The sequence below is a fragment of the Hyperolius riggenbachi genome, chromosome 10 (assembly GCF_040937935.1).
Source record: "Hyperolius riggenbachi isolate aHypRig1 chromosome 10, aHypRig1.pri, whole genome shotgun sequence".
Classification (NCBI taxonomy): domain Eukaryota; kingdom Metazoa; phylum Chordata; class Amphibia; order Anura; family Hyperoliidae; genus Hyperolius; species Hyperolius riggenbachi.
The window spans coordinates 54,986,938-55,007,947 of record NC_090655.1 but is presented as its reverse complement, the minus strand read 5'-3'; the positions used below and the strand labels follow the sequence as shown (position 1 = coordinate 55,007,947).

The 21,010-nt window shown below is 45.6% G+C and overlaps 1 protein-coding gene across 14 annotated transcripts in view; it reads right to left on the bottom strand.

Moving 5' to 3' along the window:
• Positions 1 to 21,010, bottom strand: part of LOC137535751 (VPS10 domain-containing receptor SorCS1-like) — a 1,470,659-nt gene that overhangs the window by 250,599 nt on the left and 1,199,050 nt on the right. For all 14 annotated transcript variants that reach the window (XM_068257627.1, XM_068257625.1, XM_068257626.1 and 11 more), the window contains one exon: positions 10,221 to 10,310. In XM_068257627.1, coding sequence (XP_068113728.1) covers positions 10,221 to 10,310 — 90 coding nt within the window. The remainder of the gene's footprint in view (positions 1 to 10,220; positions 10,311 to 21,010) is intronic.

Genomic DNA, 21,010 nt, shown 5'->3' with positions numbered 1-21,010 from the left:
TCTCTGTGGATCGCCACCTCTCCCCACTACTCTCAGTCTTCTTTTACTGAGAGGGGCGGGGAGGAGGCGGAGATTGAAGCTCAAAGCTCAGCCTCTCCAGGAAGAGAATCCCTGAGAACCAGGGCAGCACAATCCGCGACCAGCAAAGTCTGGTCTAAAACACAGCAATAAATCACCCATCTGCTGCGGGGATGCTGCGATTTCACTGGGGCATTCATGCTGAACAGGATTATATGAGAAGAACAGGGAAAAAAAAGAGACTTCAGAGTCTCTTTAAAGAAAACCTAAAGCAAACCTAATGTGCACAGTTTAACTTACTTAGGGCTTTATCTAGTCCCCAGTAATCCTTCGCCTTCGGTGCCCTCCCAAACATTCTGTGCCAATCCATTCAGCAGCAGTGCCTCAGGCCAAGCACCTCCCCTACCGCTGCGCTTGCACAGTTTTTTAAAATGTGTGCATGCATCGAACACTCCTGGCTACGGGAGCATTATCAAGGAGACATGCAGCTAGGGCCATACATGCGCCTGTGACTAGTTCAAACGGCCAGCTTTCCGAGGGGCACAGCTGCTGACTGCATCAGCACGTCTACAAGGGCACAGAAGGACTACAGGGAGCTGCAAGATTTCCCAGGTAGCGCCACTTATTTATATGGCCACCAGCGTAACAATAGGGGATGCAACCCCTGCCCCCGCGCCCCCTCCCCCCACGGGGGCAGGGGTTGCATCCCCTATTGTTACGCTGGTGGCCATATAAATAAGTGGCGCTACCTGGGAATTCTTGCAGCTCCCTGTAGTCCTTCTGTGCCCTTGTAGACACTTGTCTGCTCAGGGACTTTATGGGGGGCAGGAGGGGTCGCAACATAAGAGGAGAGCGTGGCCGCACATCGGTGGGGACAGGGTATGGACCCCCCCTCACCTCGGGCTCTCCTCTCAGCGCTCCCCTTATGCAATCATTAGTGGCAGCGGGCGGCGGCAGGCTGGGCACATACCTCCATCGCGTCGGAGGTTTCAATCAGTAAGTGCTTCCCGAGACGTTTTTGTTGCAGGGGGGCCCGGAGATTTCTAGTTACGCCCCTGCATATGGCAAAGGGGTGTTAAACAGGGGCAACTATATACGTAACAGAGGTGGGTTCACACCACATTCCTGGCTTAGAGAAAGGTGATGAGCACAAAAGATATAAACCTAGCCCTGATTTCCTGGGAGTCATTTCACAACCCTGTAGTGACCATGCCGTAGTACCCTGATTACACCATCAGGTGGCATCAATACACTCCTAATCTGAGGTGTGACCAGCTGCAGTGGAGAAGGACCTTGAAGTGAACCGAGCAGCATTTTTAGCCCCTATTGAGAGGCCCTATCTCAATAGCACATTGAAAATGCATGCTAACAATGTGGCTCATTCCTAAAGAAAATCCCATTCTACCTCTTCTTTTTACATTTAAAGAAGAACTGTCGCGAAAATCTTAAAATGTAAAACACATACAAATAAGAAGTGAATTTCTTCCAGAGTAAAATGAGCCATAAATTACTTTTCTCCTATGTTGCTGTCACTCACTTGCAGTAGGTAGTAAAAATCTGACATTACTGACAGGTTTTGGGTTTGTCCATCTCGTCTTGGGGGATTCTCAGCATGTCCGTTATTCTTTATAAAGACATTCCCTGAAAAATATTTATACAAACATGCTGGCCAGCCTTCCTGCTCGCTGCAACTTTTTTGGCAGTTGGACAGATTAACTACCATTCACTAAGTGCTTTTAAAAATAAAGAAAACCCTGAGAACCCCCATGAGAAGATGGGCTAGTCCAAAACCTGTCGGTAATGTCAGATTTCTACTTCTTACTGTAAGTGACAGCAACATAGGAGAGAAGTAATTTATGGCTCTTTTTACTCTGGGAGAAACTTACTTCTTATTTGTATATGTTTACATGTATTTTAAATTTTAAGATTTTTGTGAAAGAGGTCCTCTACATGTTTGTTAGAGGCTTTGATTACCCTATTTCCACGGCCTGCCATCTGCAAAAAGCGCAGACAGAAGGACTGCTGTAATTAGCAGTAGCATTGAGCAAGCAATGGGGGTGGGACACTGTAATTCAAACAGGTTAGAGAAGTCACACTTGATAACTTTCATACCTTCCCCTGGATAAATAAGGGCAGGGGGAAGGAGAAGGTGGAAAATGGCAGCTCCTACAGCTAGTAGAAACCAGAACAAACTACAGGGGGGAAAAAGCTGTTTGGATCCCTTTAAGTTGAGCAGGGACACAAGAAAGAGGTTAAACAAATCACCCCTTTTGAACAGAGTAGTGAGGGACCTCTGGGTGTCCTGTTAAATTTTACTTTGTGACCAGCAACAAATTATGGAAATCAGGAATGAAGAAAAGCTCTTCATGCTCAGTGATTGCCCCCCCCCCCCCCCCCGAACCCATCTGAGCTCAGGCCGTTTTGGACATCAGATAAATGAAAGTTTCATTTTGGTTGCCTAGTCCGAAAGCTGCTGCCTTGTTAGACGTGGGTCGATTGAAGCATTAGATTAATGACAAGGCTCTGTCCTCTGGGAAAGATGCATCTGTGGAATGGATGAATCTGTAGATATTTTTCCAGTAATTTTTCAAGATAAATGATGCTCAGAGGACCAACACAAAGAAATAGACACACTTGCAAGTTCTGCTCTTGATAAATGACAAAACAAGGGGGCGCGCGGCGCAACAAGCTGTGACCTGGCAGGTGCAGCGGAAAGGAAATGGGTTTTCTCTGCGAGTGAATCATTGTTCCAGGTGCTTTGGATTAGCTAATGGAATAACAATGACTTTCTAACAAGGACTAGGGAGGCCCCCATGATGCACTTTACTGAAAGCGCCCGCTGATATTACACATTAACCACTTCCTGGCCAGGGAAGAATTCAAGGTTTTGAGGTTGGACATTTGTAAAAGTGTTGTTTGAAGCCATACTGCTGCAGATGAGGTCCAGGATTGATAAGTAATGTGTGCCTCCTACTAAGGCTCTGTTTACAGCCTGGTCTGGGGTTCCCATGCTAGTTCTTCCTCCACTGGTGCCCCATCTGCAGATCATCCTTCCTTGCAGCATTCTCACCCAGGGCCAGTTCTAGACTATTTCCTGCCTAAAGCAATACATTGTGAGGACGACCCAAAGACATGCAAAACTGGACCAGAGAGAGGAGACACACCGGGCAGTGCATTGCAGGTACTGGAACTATGCTTTCCTCCCTAGGCTTCCACCCTGCTGACCCTCAGCATCTGATCCCCATTGTGCCGGGTATGTGCTGCATTGTTGCCCCATCACTCACCTGCTCTCAGCAGATTAGCAATGGGGTCACCAGCCACACATAAAGTCCTGCTTCTTCTCTGACTGCAGCGACACCTCATGTAACCCTGCAGCATGTAATAGGTCACATGAGGCACCGCTGTAGCCATGGATACAGGACGCAGGATGGGTGGCTGGAGATCCCCTACGCTGGAACGCTGAGAGCAGGTGAGTGAAGCGGGTCATGCATCTAGGGAGGGGCATACGGGGAGCGAGGGGAGGGGAACATTTGGGCAGGGGAGCTGCCTCTTGCCGACCACTAATTGTTGGAGCCCTAAAGCATGTTGCTTCTTGGAAGAACCGCTCCTGTTCTCACCGATGTTTTGATCCTGCTTCCTGAACTGCTGGTTCCCTTGGATCCTAGACTGTCTGCTTCAGCAGCTTTGGAGCCCCTACATTCATCTCACTGCCATAGCCTGAGAAATGCCGGATTTACATCTCGGGAGCCTCTAGGCACAGAAGTCTTGGTGCTCCAAGCATTGCCCTCCACCTAAACTGTAAAGTTGCAAATCCCAATGCAAAGGCAGGTGCACCTGCTGATTGCCCCCATTTATTTGCCTGAAAGTAACCTATTGCCCTGTTTCCCTGCTCAGTGTGCCCTTTCTCACCATCCAGGAGCTGCACTGAAGTCACAACACCAGAGCAAGGAAAGCTGGTTAGGTGGTCTGGATGGGACTGCCAATCCAGCTCATCATTTCAGCGTGTCTCCAGGATTAGTAGTGAGGGTTCAGGAACCTATGCCAGCTGCCTCTCAGCACACTGGTGCCTCTGGGCTCATTCCTAGTGTGCCTAGGGCTAAATCCAACCCTGAGCCTGACACATTTGTGCTACAGTAGCTCTTCTTTGGGATCAAACCAAATGGTCTAGCTTTTGTTTCATTATAGCCCTGTTTGGAGGAACAGGCATGGTGGTAAGGTTGCCTTCTAAGCAGTTTTACTTAGGGTCTTATCTGCACATTTCTTTTGTCTTCAAAGGAGTGCTCTACTCTACTCCACCCCAAACCTGATAATACACTCCCACACACTGTTGAAATTCCACCAATGACTTCCCACCAGGAATTTTTCCCTCCTCCTTTGATCCTAGGCTTCCCCACCAGTGTGCCGACAGTAACCACTGTCTCCCCCATGCAAAATAACACAATAGTGGAGTCATATCACTTGTTTAGTGCCAGTTAGTCCGTTTCTCACCTTCACCCTGGTCTTCTTATATGGCATGCGACATGTGGAAATACTCTGGAGCAAGCTAGAGTTTAGGGAAAATGGGCATCTACATGGAAGGGCAAGACTGACCAGATCATTTATGGAGCAAATTATATCATTACTTCAGCCCTACATTATACAAAATGGAGAATAAGAAGGGAGTAATCTCATATTGGCTGCACAAGTTACAGAAGAAGGGAGGAAGTGAGGCCCCATGCTTGGCAAATTTCAAAACAAAAAAATCAAAATTGTCTGACATTCTGTTTCCTTTGCAAAGCCTGGAGGAGTCGTGTTCTAAGGGGTTCACGGTTCTGGAGCAGTGTGACGCAGCAAAAGAGGAGGAGGAGGCCAACATACTGTAGGGACCCACGACCGACCCTCCCTCAACTACTTTAATAGCTCTTCATTAGTGCTATGCTGATAATGATTACCTTTGATTAGCGTTAATGATTAAAGGACACAGAAGGCGAAAATAAACTAATTAAATAAACAATTGTATCTACCTTCCTTCTCCTAAAAATGACTTTTTAAGATATTCCACAGTTTTATTATGTTTAAATTATATTTTATTATGTTTAAATCTACTTATGTTTTAACTGTTTTATTGTTTTTGCTCAATGACACATTCATTGAAGTATGCCAGAGCTAAAATCTATGAACTATTGACCCTTTTTATCACTTTACTGCTCTCAGAAGCCATTTTCTGCTAGGAAAGTGTTTTATAGTTGGAATTCTTATCAGTAAGGGCCCTTTTCCACTAGCCATCGCAATCACAAATCACAAACGCCAGCAATTGCGATTTTTCATTAATTCTGTTATGCGATTGGGATTTTCATTTGCATTGCATCATCATTGTAAAAATCGCTCCAGAAAGCGATTGCGATTTGCGATTTCCAAATTGAATCACTGTAGTGGAAAATACTTCTCGCGATTTCAATGAATAAGTAACAATCCTAGCGATTTAAAAATCACTAGCGATTTGCGATTCAGCAATCGCAATCGCTCTAGTGGAAAAGGGCCCTAAGGCAATCGCAATCACAAATCACAAACGCCAGCGATTGTGATTTTTCATTAATTCTGTTATGCGATTGCGATTTTCATTTGCATTGCATCATCATTGTAAAAATCGCTCCAGAAAGCGATTGCGATTTCCAAATTGAATCACTGTAGTGGAAAATACTTCTCGTGATTTCAATGAATAAGTAACAACCCTAGCGATTTAAAAATCACTAGCGATTTGCGATTCAGCAATCGCAATCGCTCTAGTGGAAAAGGGCCCTAAGGCAATCGCAATCACAAATCACAAACGCCAGCGATTGCGATTTTTCATTAATTCTGTTATGCGATTGCGATTTTCATTTGCATTTCATTATCCCTCTGAAACTCGCTCCAGAAAGCGATTGCGATTTACAAATCGAATCACTATAGTGTAAAATACTTCTCATGATTTCTATGATAAAGTGGCAACCCTAATGATCTAAAAATCACTAGCGATTTGCGATTTTGCAATTCAGCTGTGTAGGGCCCTTTTCCACTACAGCGATTGCGATTGCAGAATTGCAAAATTACAAACTGCTAGTGATTTTTAAATTGCTAGGGTTGTTACTTTATCATAGAAATCACGAGAAGTATTTTCCACTACAGTGATTCGATTTGGAAATCGCAAATCGTAATCGCTTTCTGGAGCGATTTTTACAATGATAATACAATGCAAATGAAAATCGCAAATCACAATCGCATAAATTAATTAATGAAATTAATGAAAAATAATGAAAAATCGCAATCGCTGGCGTTTGTGATTTGTGATTGCGATTGCTAGTGGAAAAGGGCCCTAAGGGTCACACTGTAGTCACTTCCTGTCTGAGTCAGGACTGAGTCAGCCACTTACATACCTGATATTTAACTCTTTCAGGCAGAGAAAGAAAAAAAGTAACACAGCCTAGTTATTTGTGTGCTAGGCACTGTACATACCCATGTCTATCTCATCATGTCACACGGCTGTCCCCAGTACAGCGCTGCCTTAGATCGCAGCGCTATACAGACTTATTAGACGGCGATTGCCACTGGGAGGCTGAAGGCTGAAGGCGGAGCTCCGTGATCAGAGTGGGGATGCGTGCGCATCAGCGCGCGCTCCCCTGCAATCCCCATTCCAGGCCATTCACGCCACTTGGCATGGAGTGGTCCTGGAGCTGCCACCGCGCTCACGCCAATTGGCGTGGAGCAGTCAGCAAGTAGTTAAAAGGAAATAAATATGGTAGCCTCCATATTCCTCTCGGTTCAGTTGTCCTTTAACAACGCCACTGCTGAGTGTGGTTAAACATGTTCCCCCAGGCTGCAGAGATAATGTCTGGTTTGCTGAGACGGAGAAAAGACTAATGATTCTAGACTCATGTTTTGTACATTTTATATTTTAATTTATGTCTCATGAAGAGCGTTTCATCAGTGTAAACACCAGATTCACAAACGTTTTTTGTAGCATCACGAGAAACCGCTTTAAGCTTTTAATATCTGTCCCCCTAATTCTGCTGACTCTGTTTTGTTGCTGTGTTTTTAAAGAAATGATTATTAAAACCATTAATAAAAGCCATTACAGATGAAATAGTGCATAATGAAAGCCGTGTGCGTCTGGCAGAGGTTACAGAAATATCAGACGCAAAATCAAGACCAATGGAGTCTGCTATGGCAGATATCTGCACGCGTAAAGAAGCTCTACAGTTAAATACATAATGTAGCCCAGCATGTAGCAAAGTCTAAACAACAACAATAATACCGTAAAGGCGTTTTCAATTTCATAAACAGGATGGCATTACTTTTGATGGAGTTACGTTGCAGTTTAATAGCCTAAGCAAATACCAATATGAATTGGGGGCCAAATGAAAACAAAAAAAATATTTACATTGGTAATGATGATAGTAAAACATTGATTAATGTTACCAATATTTAACAACTAAACCTAGCCCTACCCTCACACAGAACCCCCCATGCCTAACCTTAACCCCCCCCTTCCTGAAACCTAACCCTAAAACCCCCTCTCTGACGTCTAAACCGTAAACCCCCTCTTCCTGTTTCCTAACCCTAAAACCCCCCTTCCAGATGCCTAACCCTTAAACCCCCTTCCTGTTTCCTAACCCTAAAACCCCCCTTCCAGATGCCTAACCCTTAAACCCCCTTCCGGTTACCTAACCTTAAAACCTCCCTTCCTGACTAGAGTTGGGCCGAACCTCCGATTTTAGGTTCGCGAACCGGGTTCGCGAACTTTCGCGGAAGGTTCGGTTCGCGTTAAAGTTCGCGAACCGCAATAGACTTCAATGGGGATGCGAACTTTGAAAAAAAAAAAAAATTATGCTGGCCACAAAAGTGATGGAAAAGATGTTTCAAGGGGTCTAACACCTGGAGGGGGGCATGGCGGAGTGGGATAGATGCCAAAAGTCCCCGGGAAAAATCTGGATTTGACGCAAAGCAGCGTTTTAAGGGCAGAAATCACATTGAATGCTAAATGACAGGCCTAAAGTGCTTTAAAACATCTTGCATGTGTATACATCAATCAGGTAGTGTAATTAAGGTACTGCTTCACACTGACACACCAAACTGTTCACTGAACAGAACAGGTATGCAGTGGCGGGTTCACTGAACAGGTATGCAGTGGCAGGATCAATGAACAGGTATGCACTGGCAGGATCACTGAACAGGTATGCAGTGGCAGGATCAATGAACAGGTATGCAGTGGCAGGATCACAGTACAGGTATGCAGTGGGCTGAGGGCTCACTGAACAGAACAGGTATGCAGCCAGGAAGAAGTTAAGCCTAACTAATCTTTCCCTATGAGAGACTGCAGCAGCTCGCCCTACTCTCACTAATGCAGGCACACGAGTGGCCATAACGGCCGCCGCTGCCTGCCTTATATAAGGGGGGGTGGGGCTCCAGGGGCTAGTGTAGCCTAATTGGCTACACTGGGCCTGCTGACTGTGATGTAGAGGGTCAAAGTTGACCCTCAGTGCATTATGGGGCGAACCGATTTTTTGCGAACTTTTGCCGCAAAACGTTCGCGTGCGACACCCGCACGCGAACCACCTAAGTTCGCGCGAACCACGTTCGCCGGCGAACCGTTCGGCCCAACTCTATTCCTGACGCCTAACCCTTAAACCCCACTTCCTGCTTCCTAACCCTAAAACCTCCCTTCCTGATGCCTAACCCGTAACCCCCTCTTCCTGTTTCCTAACCCTAAAACTCCCCTTCCTGACATCTAACATTAAAACCCCCTTTCCTGAGACCTAATCCTAACCCCCCCCCCCTCCTGACGCCTAACCTTAAAACCAACCTTCCTGATGCCTATCCCTAAACCCCCCCTTCCTGACGCCTAACCCTAAAACCCCCCTTCCTGACGCCTAACCCTAAAACTCCTTTCTTGATGCCTAATCTTAAAACCCCCTTCTTGAAGCCTAACCTTAAAACCCCCCTTCCTGACGCCTAACCTTAAACCTCCCTTCTTGAAGGCTAACCTTAAACCCCTCTTCCTGACGCCTAACCCTAAAATCCTCTTCCTGACGCCCAATCCTAAAACCTCCCCTTCCTGACGCCTAACCCTAACACCCCCCTTTCTGACACCTTACTCTAAAATTCCCCTTTCCTGACACCTAACCTTAAAACCCCCTTCCTAACAATATACATTTCAAAATGATAATTTTCAAAAACAAAAAATGTCAAACCCTATTACTGTCTAATGTTTTCAAAACTATAAAAACTTCAAAAACTATAACGTTCTAATTTTCAAATCTATATTTATATGGTGCCCAAATTTCTGCTTTCGCCACCCAATGGCTAACGTTTGCATTAACGCCTGAGGCGTCGCCCAAATCGTCCATTAGCTATGGGCAACCAAATTTCCTGCTTCCAATTACTCTACCCAGGTTCTTTTGTCCCATGGTTCAGTTCTGATGCCAACATTAACATTGCAGGTGACACTGGACAAGGCACTCTGTGTGCTTTGACAACGTACTGGTCAATGAGATACAACTAATTCCACCTTAAAGAGAACCTGAACTGAAAATAAAAAGTCAAAATAACCATACACAGGTCATCCTTACCTCCTGTGTAGTCAACTCCTCAATCTCTTTCTCCTCTCCTGCATCCTGTTTGTCCACTTTGACCAAGGGAATTCTCCGTCCTCCATTTTAAAAATGGCCATTACCCCATAACAGCTTCCTGTTCCAGCATACTATTAAACTGTAATATCGTCCACTTGAGCCATAGGGAAAAATGGACATCACCTTGCACATTCAGTTGTAACTAACAGCTGCTGATATGTAACTGACAGCAATATATGGTATATTTCTGTTCTGACAAAATATTGTCAGAACTAGAAGGGATCACTGTAAGAAGAAAATGGTGAGCTTCTGAGAGGAACTGACGGTGAGGTTAGTGTGTAATATTCATTTGCAGCTACGTCATGTGTTTATTATAAATAATTTTCCTCGCTTCAATCAAGTTCCCTTTAAATAATTCCGCCTTTAATATATATATATATATATATATATATATATATATATATATATATATATATATATATATATATATTACACAACTGTAAATTCCCTTTAAGAAGGCAAAAAAAAGTGCATTTCTTGTTTTTTCCTTTAAAAATTCCTGGAAAGTATGTCAGTGAGAGTGTGCTGGTAACTGGAAACAATGGCAATCATTCATACCTTCGGCAGAGCGTACTTCGGCAGCTTCATTGGCGCGAATGGTTCCCTTTTGTAGGACACGTAGTAGTGAGGACGTCCCCCGGAGGTAAGCTGTAAGAAGAATAGAAAGATGTCACTAGTATAAATAGGTAACTACAGATCACATAGAGGGTACAGCTATAGGCTGCATGGGTACTTAGTGGGTAACACTCTTGCTATCCACTCTGAGGACAGTCAGTGACATGACTATGTACTCTGTAAAGAACTGCAGACAATGTCAGTGCTATATAACTACTGTATATAATATTAGTATGGTATGAAGCTATGCTATAAGTATGGTAGGGTTAGGCCCAGTTCACATTAGCTTAAAAAAAGTTTGTGGATTGGAAGGGAACCAATCGGAATGGATGCGAAAGGATCCAATGTTAACCTATGGATCTGTTCACAACCCTCAGTTTGAACGCACGATCCAGCAAAATTATCATTGTTGATGGTGGTCGGGGGGGGGGGAATGTTTGGGGGATATGGGGAAACGGAATGGAGGCAGCTGCAGGCAAACGGAGTGAAAACGGATCCGATGGACCAGTACGATTGGATCTGTTTTCACGGATCCGTTTGCCACTAACGCAAGTGTGAATCGAGCCTAAGACTGAGAGCTCCTCTGAGGACAGCCAGTGACATAAATATGTACTACATGACTATGTACTCTGTATACTGCTGCAGAAGATGCCAGTGCTATATAAATATATAATGATAGGAAAAGGGGGGCGTGTCCAACTGATGGCGGAGTAGGACGCACGCTGCAGAGCTCCCGGCGGCTAAGGAAGATATCCCTGCATTTAAAGCCCTTAACCTAGACCCTCAGCTGCACACTATGCCTGAGGGATCCCGGGTAACCAGAAGCACTAAGAAAAGGCAGCCAAACGACAACGCTCAAGGACAGAACATTCAGAAATACCTCCGAGACCTGAACGCGGGCCCCACCATGCTATCCAAGATGGCGCCAGCACCCGCAGGGAACAACAGCGGAGCAAGAGCGGATGAAAACACACCGCCGAAATCCTCCAAAAGGTCAGTGACACCCTCACAACCGTCCTCACCGTTAAGTCTGACCGAGGAGGGAGACCCTGCATCACCCTCTCAAGTAGAGGGAGAGTGGGAACTGGAGGGGCCGAGCCAGCGCCAAACTATGAAGGCCGTAGCAGACCCGAGAGCGCAGATAAGTAACTTACCTACGAAAGACGACTTAGAATCCTTTGGTAGCCGCATCGAGCAATCTTTTAGAAGGGAGATGGATGAAATCCATAGAGATATTACCGCCATCGGGCACCAGGTGATTAACTTGGAGGAAAGGCATGATGGCGCAGATATGCAAGATAAGATCACCAAGCAAGACATGCAGATTGAGACACTGATCTCCCAGTTAGATGATCAGGAAAACCGTTCCCGCAGGCAGAATATTAGAATTAAAGGCCTCCCGGAAGCTACCAGAACTGAGGATCTAAAAGCATCAGTCACGGACATCTTTAACATGATCCTGGATAGGCCCGCTCAGACGCCCATAGACATAGAAAGGGTGCATAGGGCCCTGACTGCTAAAAAGCCTGATGTTAATCGCCCGAGGGATGTTATCTGCCGTTTATTAAGATTCACTGATGTGGAGCAGCTATTACGCACCATGAGAGATAAGGACTTGAATTTGATGGGGCCCGTATCACACTATATCCAGACCTTTCATGGCGGACATTGCTACAGCGCAGGTCAGTAAAACCCCTCTTAGAGGCCATTAAGAAGAAGGGAGGATTATAAAAATGAGGGTACCCTTTTGCATTAATCGCTACAGTTGACGGAATAACCGCGACACTACGCACCAAAGACGACCTGCAAACGTTTATTGAGGACCTAGATTTACCCTCCACAGACTTTATTGATTGGAGAGCCCCACAAGAAACAGCCCCGCTGCCACAAAGGGATAGATGGCAAACTAAGGAACCTAGAAGGAAGAGAGGGCCCCCGCCATCCTCTCTCGAGGGATCGCCAGCATATAGGAGACATAAAAGAACTGTACCTTGCGTTGTTTAACCTACAGTTTTTTTCTGCTTTTTTCTTCCCTCTTGATCCTGGAAACGGACTGACCACTTCTAGGAGGATATAAACGTTTACTTTTTACCTGAGGATCGTTTTCCTAAAATGCAGGGATAAACTTGAGCTATAGGGACTTCCTCTATGGAAGTTCACGCAACAGCTTCAGCTAGCCCGGGGGGATGCCGTATCTGTGCCTTGAATGTCATTTCCACTCAGGAGAGTGACCCCCAGTAGGGTTGACCTTGATGAGGGAAAAAATGCTGTTTCCATACCTAACAGCCTAAATTCTATTAGATATATGCTAAGCCTATTTACGGGCTTGATGTTTTCGGTTATGTTTATGTTGGTTAATGTTCTTTATTTACAGGTATCGCAGTGCTTTCTAAGCTCTCTTATTGTGATAACAGAAATTTGTATTGAGATCACCATAACTTTAAACAATGCTGACTTTGAAAAAACTTAGAATCTTGTCATGTCATATGTTTGTGGCCTTTGTTCCCCGTGCAAGAGAGGAAGGCTATGGACGGAAATCAAATGTCTTGGGCCTCAAGTCCTCTTTTTACAGGAAACATACTTTAAAGATGGATGTATTCCACGCCTCCCACAGCACATGTTCTCACAGTGGTTTTTTAGCAATTCACCTATAAGGAGAGCTAAAGGAGTGGCATTAGCTATAGCCAAGGGGATACCATTCCAAGTGCTGGGAAATGATAAAGACGATATGGGTAGATACCTAGCAGTAAAGATACAACTGGGAACTGAGAAGTTCACCTTTGTCAAAGTCTATGCCCCAAATACACAGCAGTCCTCCTTTTTCAGAAAGATTCTTAAAAAAAATTAGGTGGGGTTCAGTGGGAGTTCTGGGCCTTCAGATCTGTTGGGTCCATGATTACTATTGCTCTATTAGTATTGTGTATTTATATAACACTGCAGCACTTTACAGAGTACATAGTCATGCCACTAACTGTCCTCATATGATGTCACTAACTGTCCTCAGATGAGCTCCTAATCTAATCCTATTGTAGACAGAGTCTACAGGATAAAGAACCATTACTTTTTTATTTTGCAATCCAAGCCTCATCTTTATTTGCATAGCATGAAAATTCTACTATTAACCTTTTTATACTTCTTGCCAAATATTATTCAAGATCTGAGTTATAATGAAAACATTCATTTACTCAAAAGGCCAGAAGCAATCTTTGTATTACAAATGAATGAATGAGAAATGTTCCTATACAGAGCCATTTACAGATAACGTAGATGTTATTTATATGAATTATGTTTTAGTTCATTCTATTACATTGTATATAATAAAAATCAGCTAAAGTGTTTTTTTTTTCTTTAGCATTTGTAGGTCACTATTCTACTATAAAACAAAGTGGTAGCTTTATTTTCTCCTTTCTAAATGTTATTTACACGATGATGGTTATGTTTTAATGTAGCAATGTGAGTTGCTCAATGTTCAGAAAATATCTCAGCATGATAAACAACAGCTACTATTATTAGTATGTATTGGGATATATATATCCCAATATATATAAGCGCTATTGCAATCGCTAGTGATTTGTGATAGCGTTTTGCAAGTGATTTTGGGAGCAATTTCCCTGCTCCTATACAATACATTAGACTGGAAACCCTCCGAAAATGCTGCATGTCCTGTGAATGCGATTTGCCTAATCTCTCTAGTGGAACCTGTTTCATTCACTTACAGTATATACTAGTGTATAAGCCGAGTTTTTGGGCCCAAAAAAGTGGCCCAAAAGTGGGGGTCTCGGCTTATACACGGGTCACCTCCAATGGGAACCCTCCCCAGTGCACCACCACTGTCACTGCCATGCTGTGCGGGCTGAAAGCGACCATCCCGGCCCCCGAGTGGAGCGGCATGTGTGAAAAGTTGTTACTGAACGCACCCGGATTGTCCCGACAGCAACATGTAGTCAGGTGAGGCATCGCTGCATTGCTCTCACCTGTTGGCTCTAACATCCTCCTCTCTCTGTTGCAGTTATGATGTCCACTATACTGCGACAGACAGAGGGGGATGCTGGAGCCGCGCAGATTACCGAGACCCGGTAATGGACAGCGGGGAGATCGGCGCGAGGGGGCTGAGGAGGAAGTTGAACACCACCGGAACAACCTATACAGGGAAAGTCCGTGCAGCAGCCAACAGGTGAGAGCAATGCAGCGATGCCTCACCTGACTACATGTTGCTGTCGGGAGCGTTCAGTAACAACTTTACACACATGCCGCTCCACTCGGGGGGCGGGATGGCCGCTCTCAGCCTGCACAGTGTGCATGATTTAACTATACACTCCGCTTGGGGGGACAGGATGGCAGTACATATAATGTCAGAAAGGCTACCTAATCATGTTTAGCTACCAGTAGCTAAATCTGACAGTGTAAAGAGCCATAATAAGCTTTCATTGCAAGAGTAATCCCTAACTTTCTGCCTCTTGAAAACAATGTGTTTAGTGACAATGTGTGTGCATTGCCCTGCAGCTATGTCCCCAGTTTTCTGAAGCACTCTCCCTCGGGCAGACTGTGGATTGCATTTGACTGAAGACTGATTGCTTGTGCTGACTGGAGACCGGTCAGCTGTATCCCCAGTGCTTTGTAGCTGTGTCCTGCATTTAACCCCCTGTGCTTTGCCTGTGTGCTGCCACTAATGTATAAATGAGCAGTGTGGAGTGCAGTCAGATTGATGCAAAATTGCATTTTACCCTGTGTCCCGGAGCCAACAGTAGCTGTTCCATCTCCTATCCCCAGCTTATACACGAGTCAATCGTTTTTTCCATTTTAAAGGTAAAATATTGGGGGGTTGGCTTATACACGAGTATATACGTCGACAAACCATTTAGGGAAATCGCTAGTGACTGAAAGCGATCCCTAAACACTCAAAAAAAATGCTCTACTGAGATCCAGCCCGAAAAGTAATTTTGATAGGCAATCAAAGCACTGGTTGTTGTTGATGCTAATACATCAGATCACTCCTTTATAAATAAGGCTGAATTTTAAAATTGGACGGAATAAAAGTGGCTTTCCGAATCTCAGATTTCCCTCTTTACAAATTGGCCCCTATCACTTTAGTAGGAATACTAGATTGTGAGCTACTTTGGGTGTCAGTTAGTGACATTGATTGTTGCCTGTATTCTGTAAAATGTAGTGAAAAATGCCAACGCAATATAACATACATAAAATAATCATACTGGGTCCCATTTCCATTTACAAGTACAACGAACTTGAAGTAAAATACATTTATACTTACTAAGATAATGAGCACAAATGAGAAGATAGATAAGGCACCATCCACTGCTCTTTTTAAATTCAATCATCAATCCAGCATGTACAAGACATACCAAACAGGCGCCAGAAATACCGGCCTAACAGGCTGTTTTGTGGGGACACCTACTTCCTCAGGGACCACAAGTATACAGTAAGGCCTTGTTCGCAAAACGCAAGTGTTCGTGTTTGCAATGCATGATGTGATTTCTTGCATTAGCTATTTTAGGCTTGCCCTTTTCTAAGCGCTTTTGATGAGCGATTCGTTTTTTTCTGTGAACTCTTTGAGCCAGAAAATAATAAATACAATGTATTTATTCTCAAAAGCGCTCAAGAAATCAGTATACAAAGCACTTTTTTTTTTAATCGCTTAGCGATTTCCCTATACCTTCCATTGAGCCAAAACCCTCAGAAAATAGTAAGGCAGCGCTTTGGTGAGTGGAAAGCAGTTGAAACGCGCTGATCTGAACACTCTCATAAGGAATCATTGCACAAGCTCTTTTAGGACGATTTTGAAAATCGCCGGCACTTAAAAAACCTGAACAAGCCCTAAGGGCCCTTTTACACTTAATCAGTTGGTGTGCGTTTGTACGCGTTGGTACGCGTTAGTGCGCGTTTTTTCCATAGCAGTGCATTGGGAAGAAGATTTCAGTTAAAACGCGTTAAGTGTGAAAGGTGCCATAGGAAAACATGGGCATTACTTTGAAAATCAGTTTTCTTTCCGTTTTAACTGAGAGCAACTGATTAAGTGTAAAAGGGCCCTATGTGATAGTAATGGTTTCTGAAAAGGCGGGTGTCCCCATGAAACGGCTGTTAGGTCGGTATTTCTAGTGCCTGTTTTGTACATCTTGTATATGCTGGAGTCATGGGTGTCGCTAGGCCTATTTTAGGGGGGCATGTGCCCCCAACATGTCCGCGGGTATCCCCAATCTATTTACTGGGGTGCCCCGCTGTCTCACCCAGGCCGCCGCTGCGCCCCCTCCGCTAGCCGCCGCTGCCGCCAGCATCAGACCTTGATCAGCCGGCGATCACTAGTGCGGGCGCTAGGACCTAGCGGACACCGCACTGATATGCGGAAGTGACATCACTTCTGCATATAGAGCGTGGTGCGTCCGTGCACCCGCTCTAACTGGTCGGGTCGCTGGCTGATACTGAGGTCTGACGCTGGGCTGCTGCTCCTGAGAGGTGAGTGAGGGGCACCTGTCACTACCTAACTGGGGGTCCCTGTCACTACCTAACCTGGGGGCGCCTGTCACTCACTACCTAACCTGGGGGTCCCGGTCACTCACTACCTAACCTGGGGGGCGCCTGTCACTCACTATCTAACCTGGGGGGCGCCTGTCACTCACTACCTAACCTGGGGGGCGCCTGTCACTCACTACCTAATCTGCGGGGTGCCTGTCACTCGCTACCTAACCTGGGGGGCGCCTGTCACTCACTACCTAATCTGCGGGGTGCCTGTCACTCGCTACCTAACCTGGGGGGCGCCTGTCACTCACTACCTAACCTGGGGGTCCCGGTCACTCACTACTTAACCTGGGGGGCGCCTGTCACTCACTATCTAACCTGGAGGGCACCTGTCACTCACTACCTAACCTAGGGGGCGCCTGTCACTCACTACCTAACCTGGGGGGCGCCTGTCACTACCTAACCTGGGGGGCGCCTGTCACTCACTACCTAACCTGGGGGTCCCTGTCACTCACTACCTAACCTGGGGGGCACCTGTCACTCACTACCTAACCTGGGGGGCACCTGTCACTCACTACCTAACCTGGGGGGGCGCCTGTCACTACCTAAACTGGGGTGCTCCTGTCACTACCTAAACTGGAGTACTCCTGGCACTACCTTATCTAGGGGGCACCTGTCACTACCTAAACTATCCAGGCCAGCCAGCCCAGCATCACCACCAGCCAACCAGCCCAGAATCACTATAAAAAAGGCCACAGCATCACCACCAGTCAGGCCAGCATTTACTTCAACCAGCCAAGCACAGCCCAGTATTACCGCCAGCCAGGTCACAGCATCACCGCCAGCCAACCCAGCCACAGCATCGGCCACAGCATCACTGCCAGCCAACTCGCCCACAGCATCACCGCCAGTCAGGCCACAGCATCACTGCCAGCAAGGCCACAGCATCACTGCCAGCAAGGCCACAGCTTCACTGCCAGGCCTTTCAGCCCACACATCAGCCCCACTCCAGCCAAAAACAGTATTGCCAGGGACAGCAGCCAGTAGAGGAGAATTCAGAAGCCAGGTGAGAGGTGTCTACCATATTAAGGGGGCATTCTGCCTATTTATGTGCCTCATGACTGCTGAATTTGTCTTGATAGGGGCCTCACGATTGCTGAATTTGTCTTGTTGGGGGTCACATGATTGCTACCTGCGAGACTATGGGAAAAGCTGAATCATCACCACATGAGACAATAGCATTAAACCTACTTTTTTTTTAGCTTTTTAAAACAGAAAATAAAACTGGGAGGTTCTAAAAAAAAAATGAATACATTTTTCAGGAGTAGGCTGGACGTAGCGCGTCTGACGTCACTGCATGCGAATACCGAGCCGGCAACTACGAGCTATAGGAAACAGCGTGGAGACGAACCTGGGCAGAGGTAGCTAGAAAGTGGGATACGGGACGCCGCATTTCCCCTGCTGATGCCAGGATAGACCCCGCTGATGGACAGAGTTGTTTGATGTGCTTGAATTACAAGAAGGCAGACGTGAGTGCGCATTCATTGCGCGGGTTGTTAACCAATATTTTACATAATACGCTATGATGTTTTTATGTTTTTATATTTTATGGAGTTTTATCTGGAATATCTGGAATATTAAAGAATATTGAAGATACATAGTGCCAGAGAGTGGTGTATGAAACAAACGCTAGACCCACCTGTTTTCTGAGGTGGCTACAATCTGGTGAGCGCAATCTGTAGTAGGGGAAGGATTCACGAGTGGCTCACACTATTTTCACTATCACTGGGTGGTGTGTGGTACAAAAAATTACGGAATTACGCTACGAGTATAAATCTTGTTTTTTAGGATATAAGGAGAGCGCAGCTCAACACTGTGACATACAGAAACTGGCAGTAGGACTGGGAGTTGAGCTTGACTCCATCCTCAACCCGAAAAGGCCCCACAAGATCATCTTTGATGATACCAGCCCAAACCAGTACTCCACCTCCACCTTGCTGGCGTCTGAGTCGGACTGGAGCTCTCTGCCCTTTACCAATCCAGCCACGGGCCCATCCATCTGGCCCATCAAGACTCACTCTCATTTCATCAGTCCATAAAACCTTAGAAAAATCAGTCTTGAGATATTTCTTGGCCCAGTCTTGACGTTTCAGCTTGTGTCTTGTTCAGTGGTTGTCATCTTTTAGCCTTTCTTACCTTGGCCATGTCTCTGAGTATTGCACACCTTGTGCTTTTGGGCACTCCAGTGATGTTGCAGCTCTGAAATATGGCCAAACTGGTGGCAAGTGGCATCTTGGCAGCTGCACGCTTGACTTTTCTCAGTTCATGGGCAGTTATTTTGCACCTTGTTTTTTCCACACGCTTCTTGTGACCCTGTTGACTATTTTGAATGAAACGCTTGATTGTTCGATGATCACGCTTCAGAAGCTTTGCAATTTTAAGAGTGCTGCATGCCTTTGCAAGATATCTCACTATTTTTTACTTTTCTGAGCCTGTCAAGTCCTTCTTTTGACCCATTTTGCCAAAGGAAAGGAAGTTGCCTAATAATTATGCATACCTGATATAGGGTGTTGATGTCATTAGACCACACCCCTTCTCATTACAGAGATGCACATCACCTAATATGCTTAATTGTTAGTAGGCTTTCGAGCCTATACAGCTTGGAGTAAGACAACATGCATAAAGAGGATGATGTGGTCAAAATACTCATTTGCCTAATAGTCCTGCACTCCCTGTATAAGCTGTTCTCTAGTGCCTGCACTGTGTGCTGATCTACCTCCAGTGTGTACAGTGTAAGGTGTTACTCTGTGCCTTTACTGATTGTAAACCAGCTGTATTGTATGCTGATCCCTGCTACTTTCAGTATGTACAGTATTAGCTGTAAAGCCTGGTACACACATACAATTTTCATTAGCCAATTTTAGCTCTGTTCATCAAATTCATTGTCAGTGCCCACGGGTGCCCCCGATCTCTAAGGACCCTAGGAATGCCCCTGGCTGGAGTGATGATTAAAGTGGACTTAGGCCCAGGACTTCCTCTCTGCGCTAAAAGATAAGCAACAACATAATAAACCTTTAAAGAAAAAAACATTTCCTTGTTACAGCTTACAGAGCTCCTCTGAGCTGCTGCAGAGTAGTTACTGCCTAGTCTCCCAGAATGCTTTGGGAGGAGAATTCCACATAGCTAAAAAGCCTAGGCTAAACATCACTGGCAGGGCGGGGTTACATAGCAATATACAGCAATCTTTACATATAAGAAATGCTTCTGATGCTTAAACTAGGAAAATGACTGTAAAAGTGGGTATCCTACATAACTCACTGTGTTCTACTATATGTCACTACAGTACCTATTTAACCATTTAAGGACCACAGGCTTACACATCTCCCCCCCCCCCCCCCCCCCCCCTAGTGACCAGGCTATTTTTTTACAAATTAGGTCACTGCAGCTTTAAGGGCTCGCTCCAGGGCCGTACAACTCAGCACACAAGTGATTTCCCCCCCCCCCCTTTTCTGCCCCCCAACAGAGCATTCTGTTGGTGAGTTCTGATCACTGCTGCCATGTTTGTTTTTGTTTTTTTATATAATGAATTTTACTTTTTTTTTTTAATCCCCAGCCAGCCCCCCCCCCCCCCCCCCCCGCCAGCCAATCACTGTGATCGGCTGTCATAGGCATTAGCCTATGTAGGCATAGGCAAGGCATCAGCCTATGACAGCCGATCCTTCCTGAGCCTCCCAGGGGGACAGCCATGTCACACGGCTGTGCCCAGTACAGAGCTGCCGTAGATTGCAGCGCTGTACTTTGTAAGTAGATGGCTGTTTCGCCGTCTAACAGTCTCTTAGCGGCGATCGTCGCTGGGAGACTGATGACGGAACAAAGATACGCGTGCTCTCCTGCAAAACCCCACCCCAGGACTTCATGCCTATTGGCGTCGAGCAGTACTGGGGCTGGCGCTGCGTTCACGCCAATTGCCGTGGATCGGTCGGCAAGTGGTTAATCTTACACACATATCCACAAAATGATCATTTAAAATGTAAACAATAAAAAGAAAAACATAAGTGAGTGTAAGCTCCCCCTCCAAAAAAAGTCAAATACTTCCCAATGGACAGGGAAGGCTCTGAATCCTATATCAGCTTCACTGTCTCCTCTTGCACCCCTCTTTCCAATGCTATCACCCACGTTTCATTTGCCACCTCGGGTCCTGAAGTGCTTCCGAAGAAGGGCGGCTGCATACTGCACATGCACAGGAGGAGCCTTAATAAGGA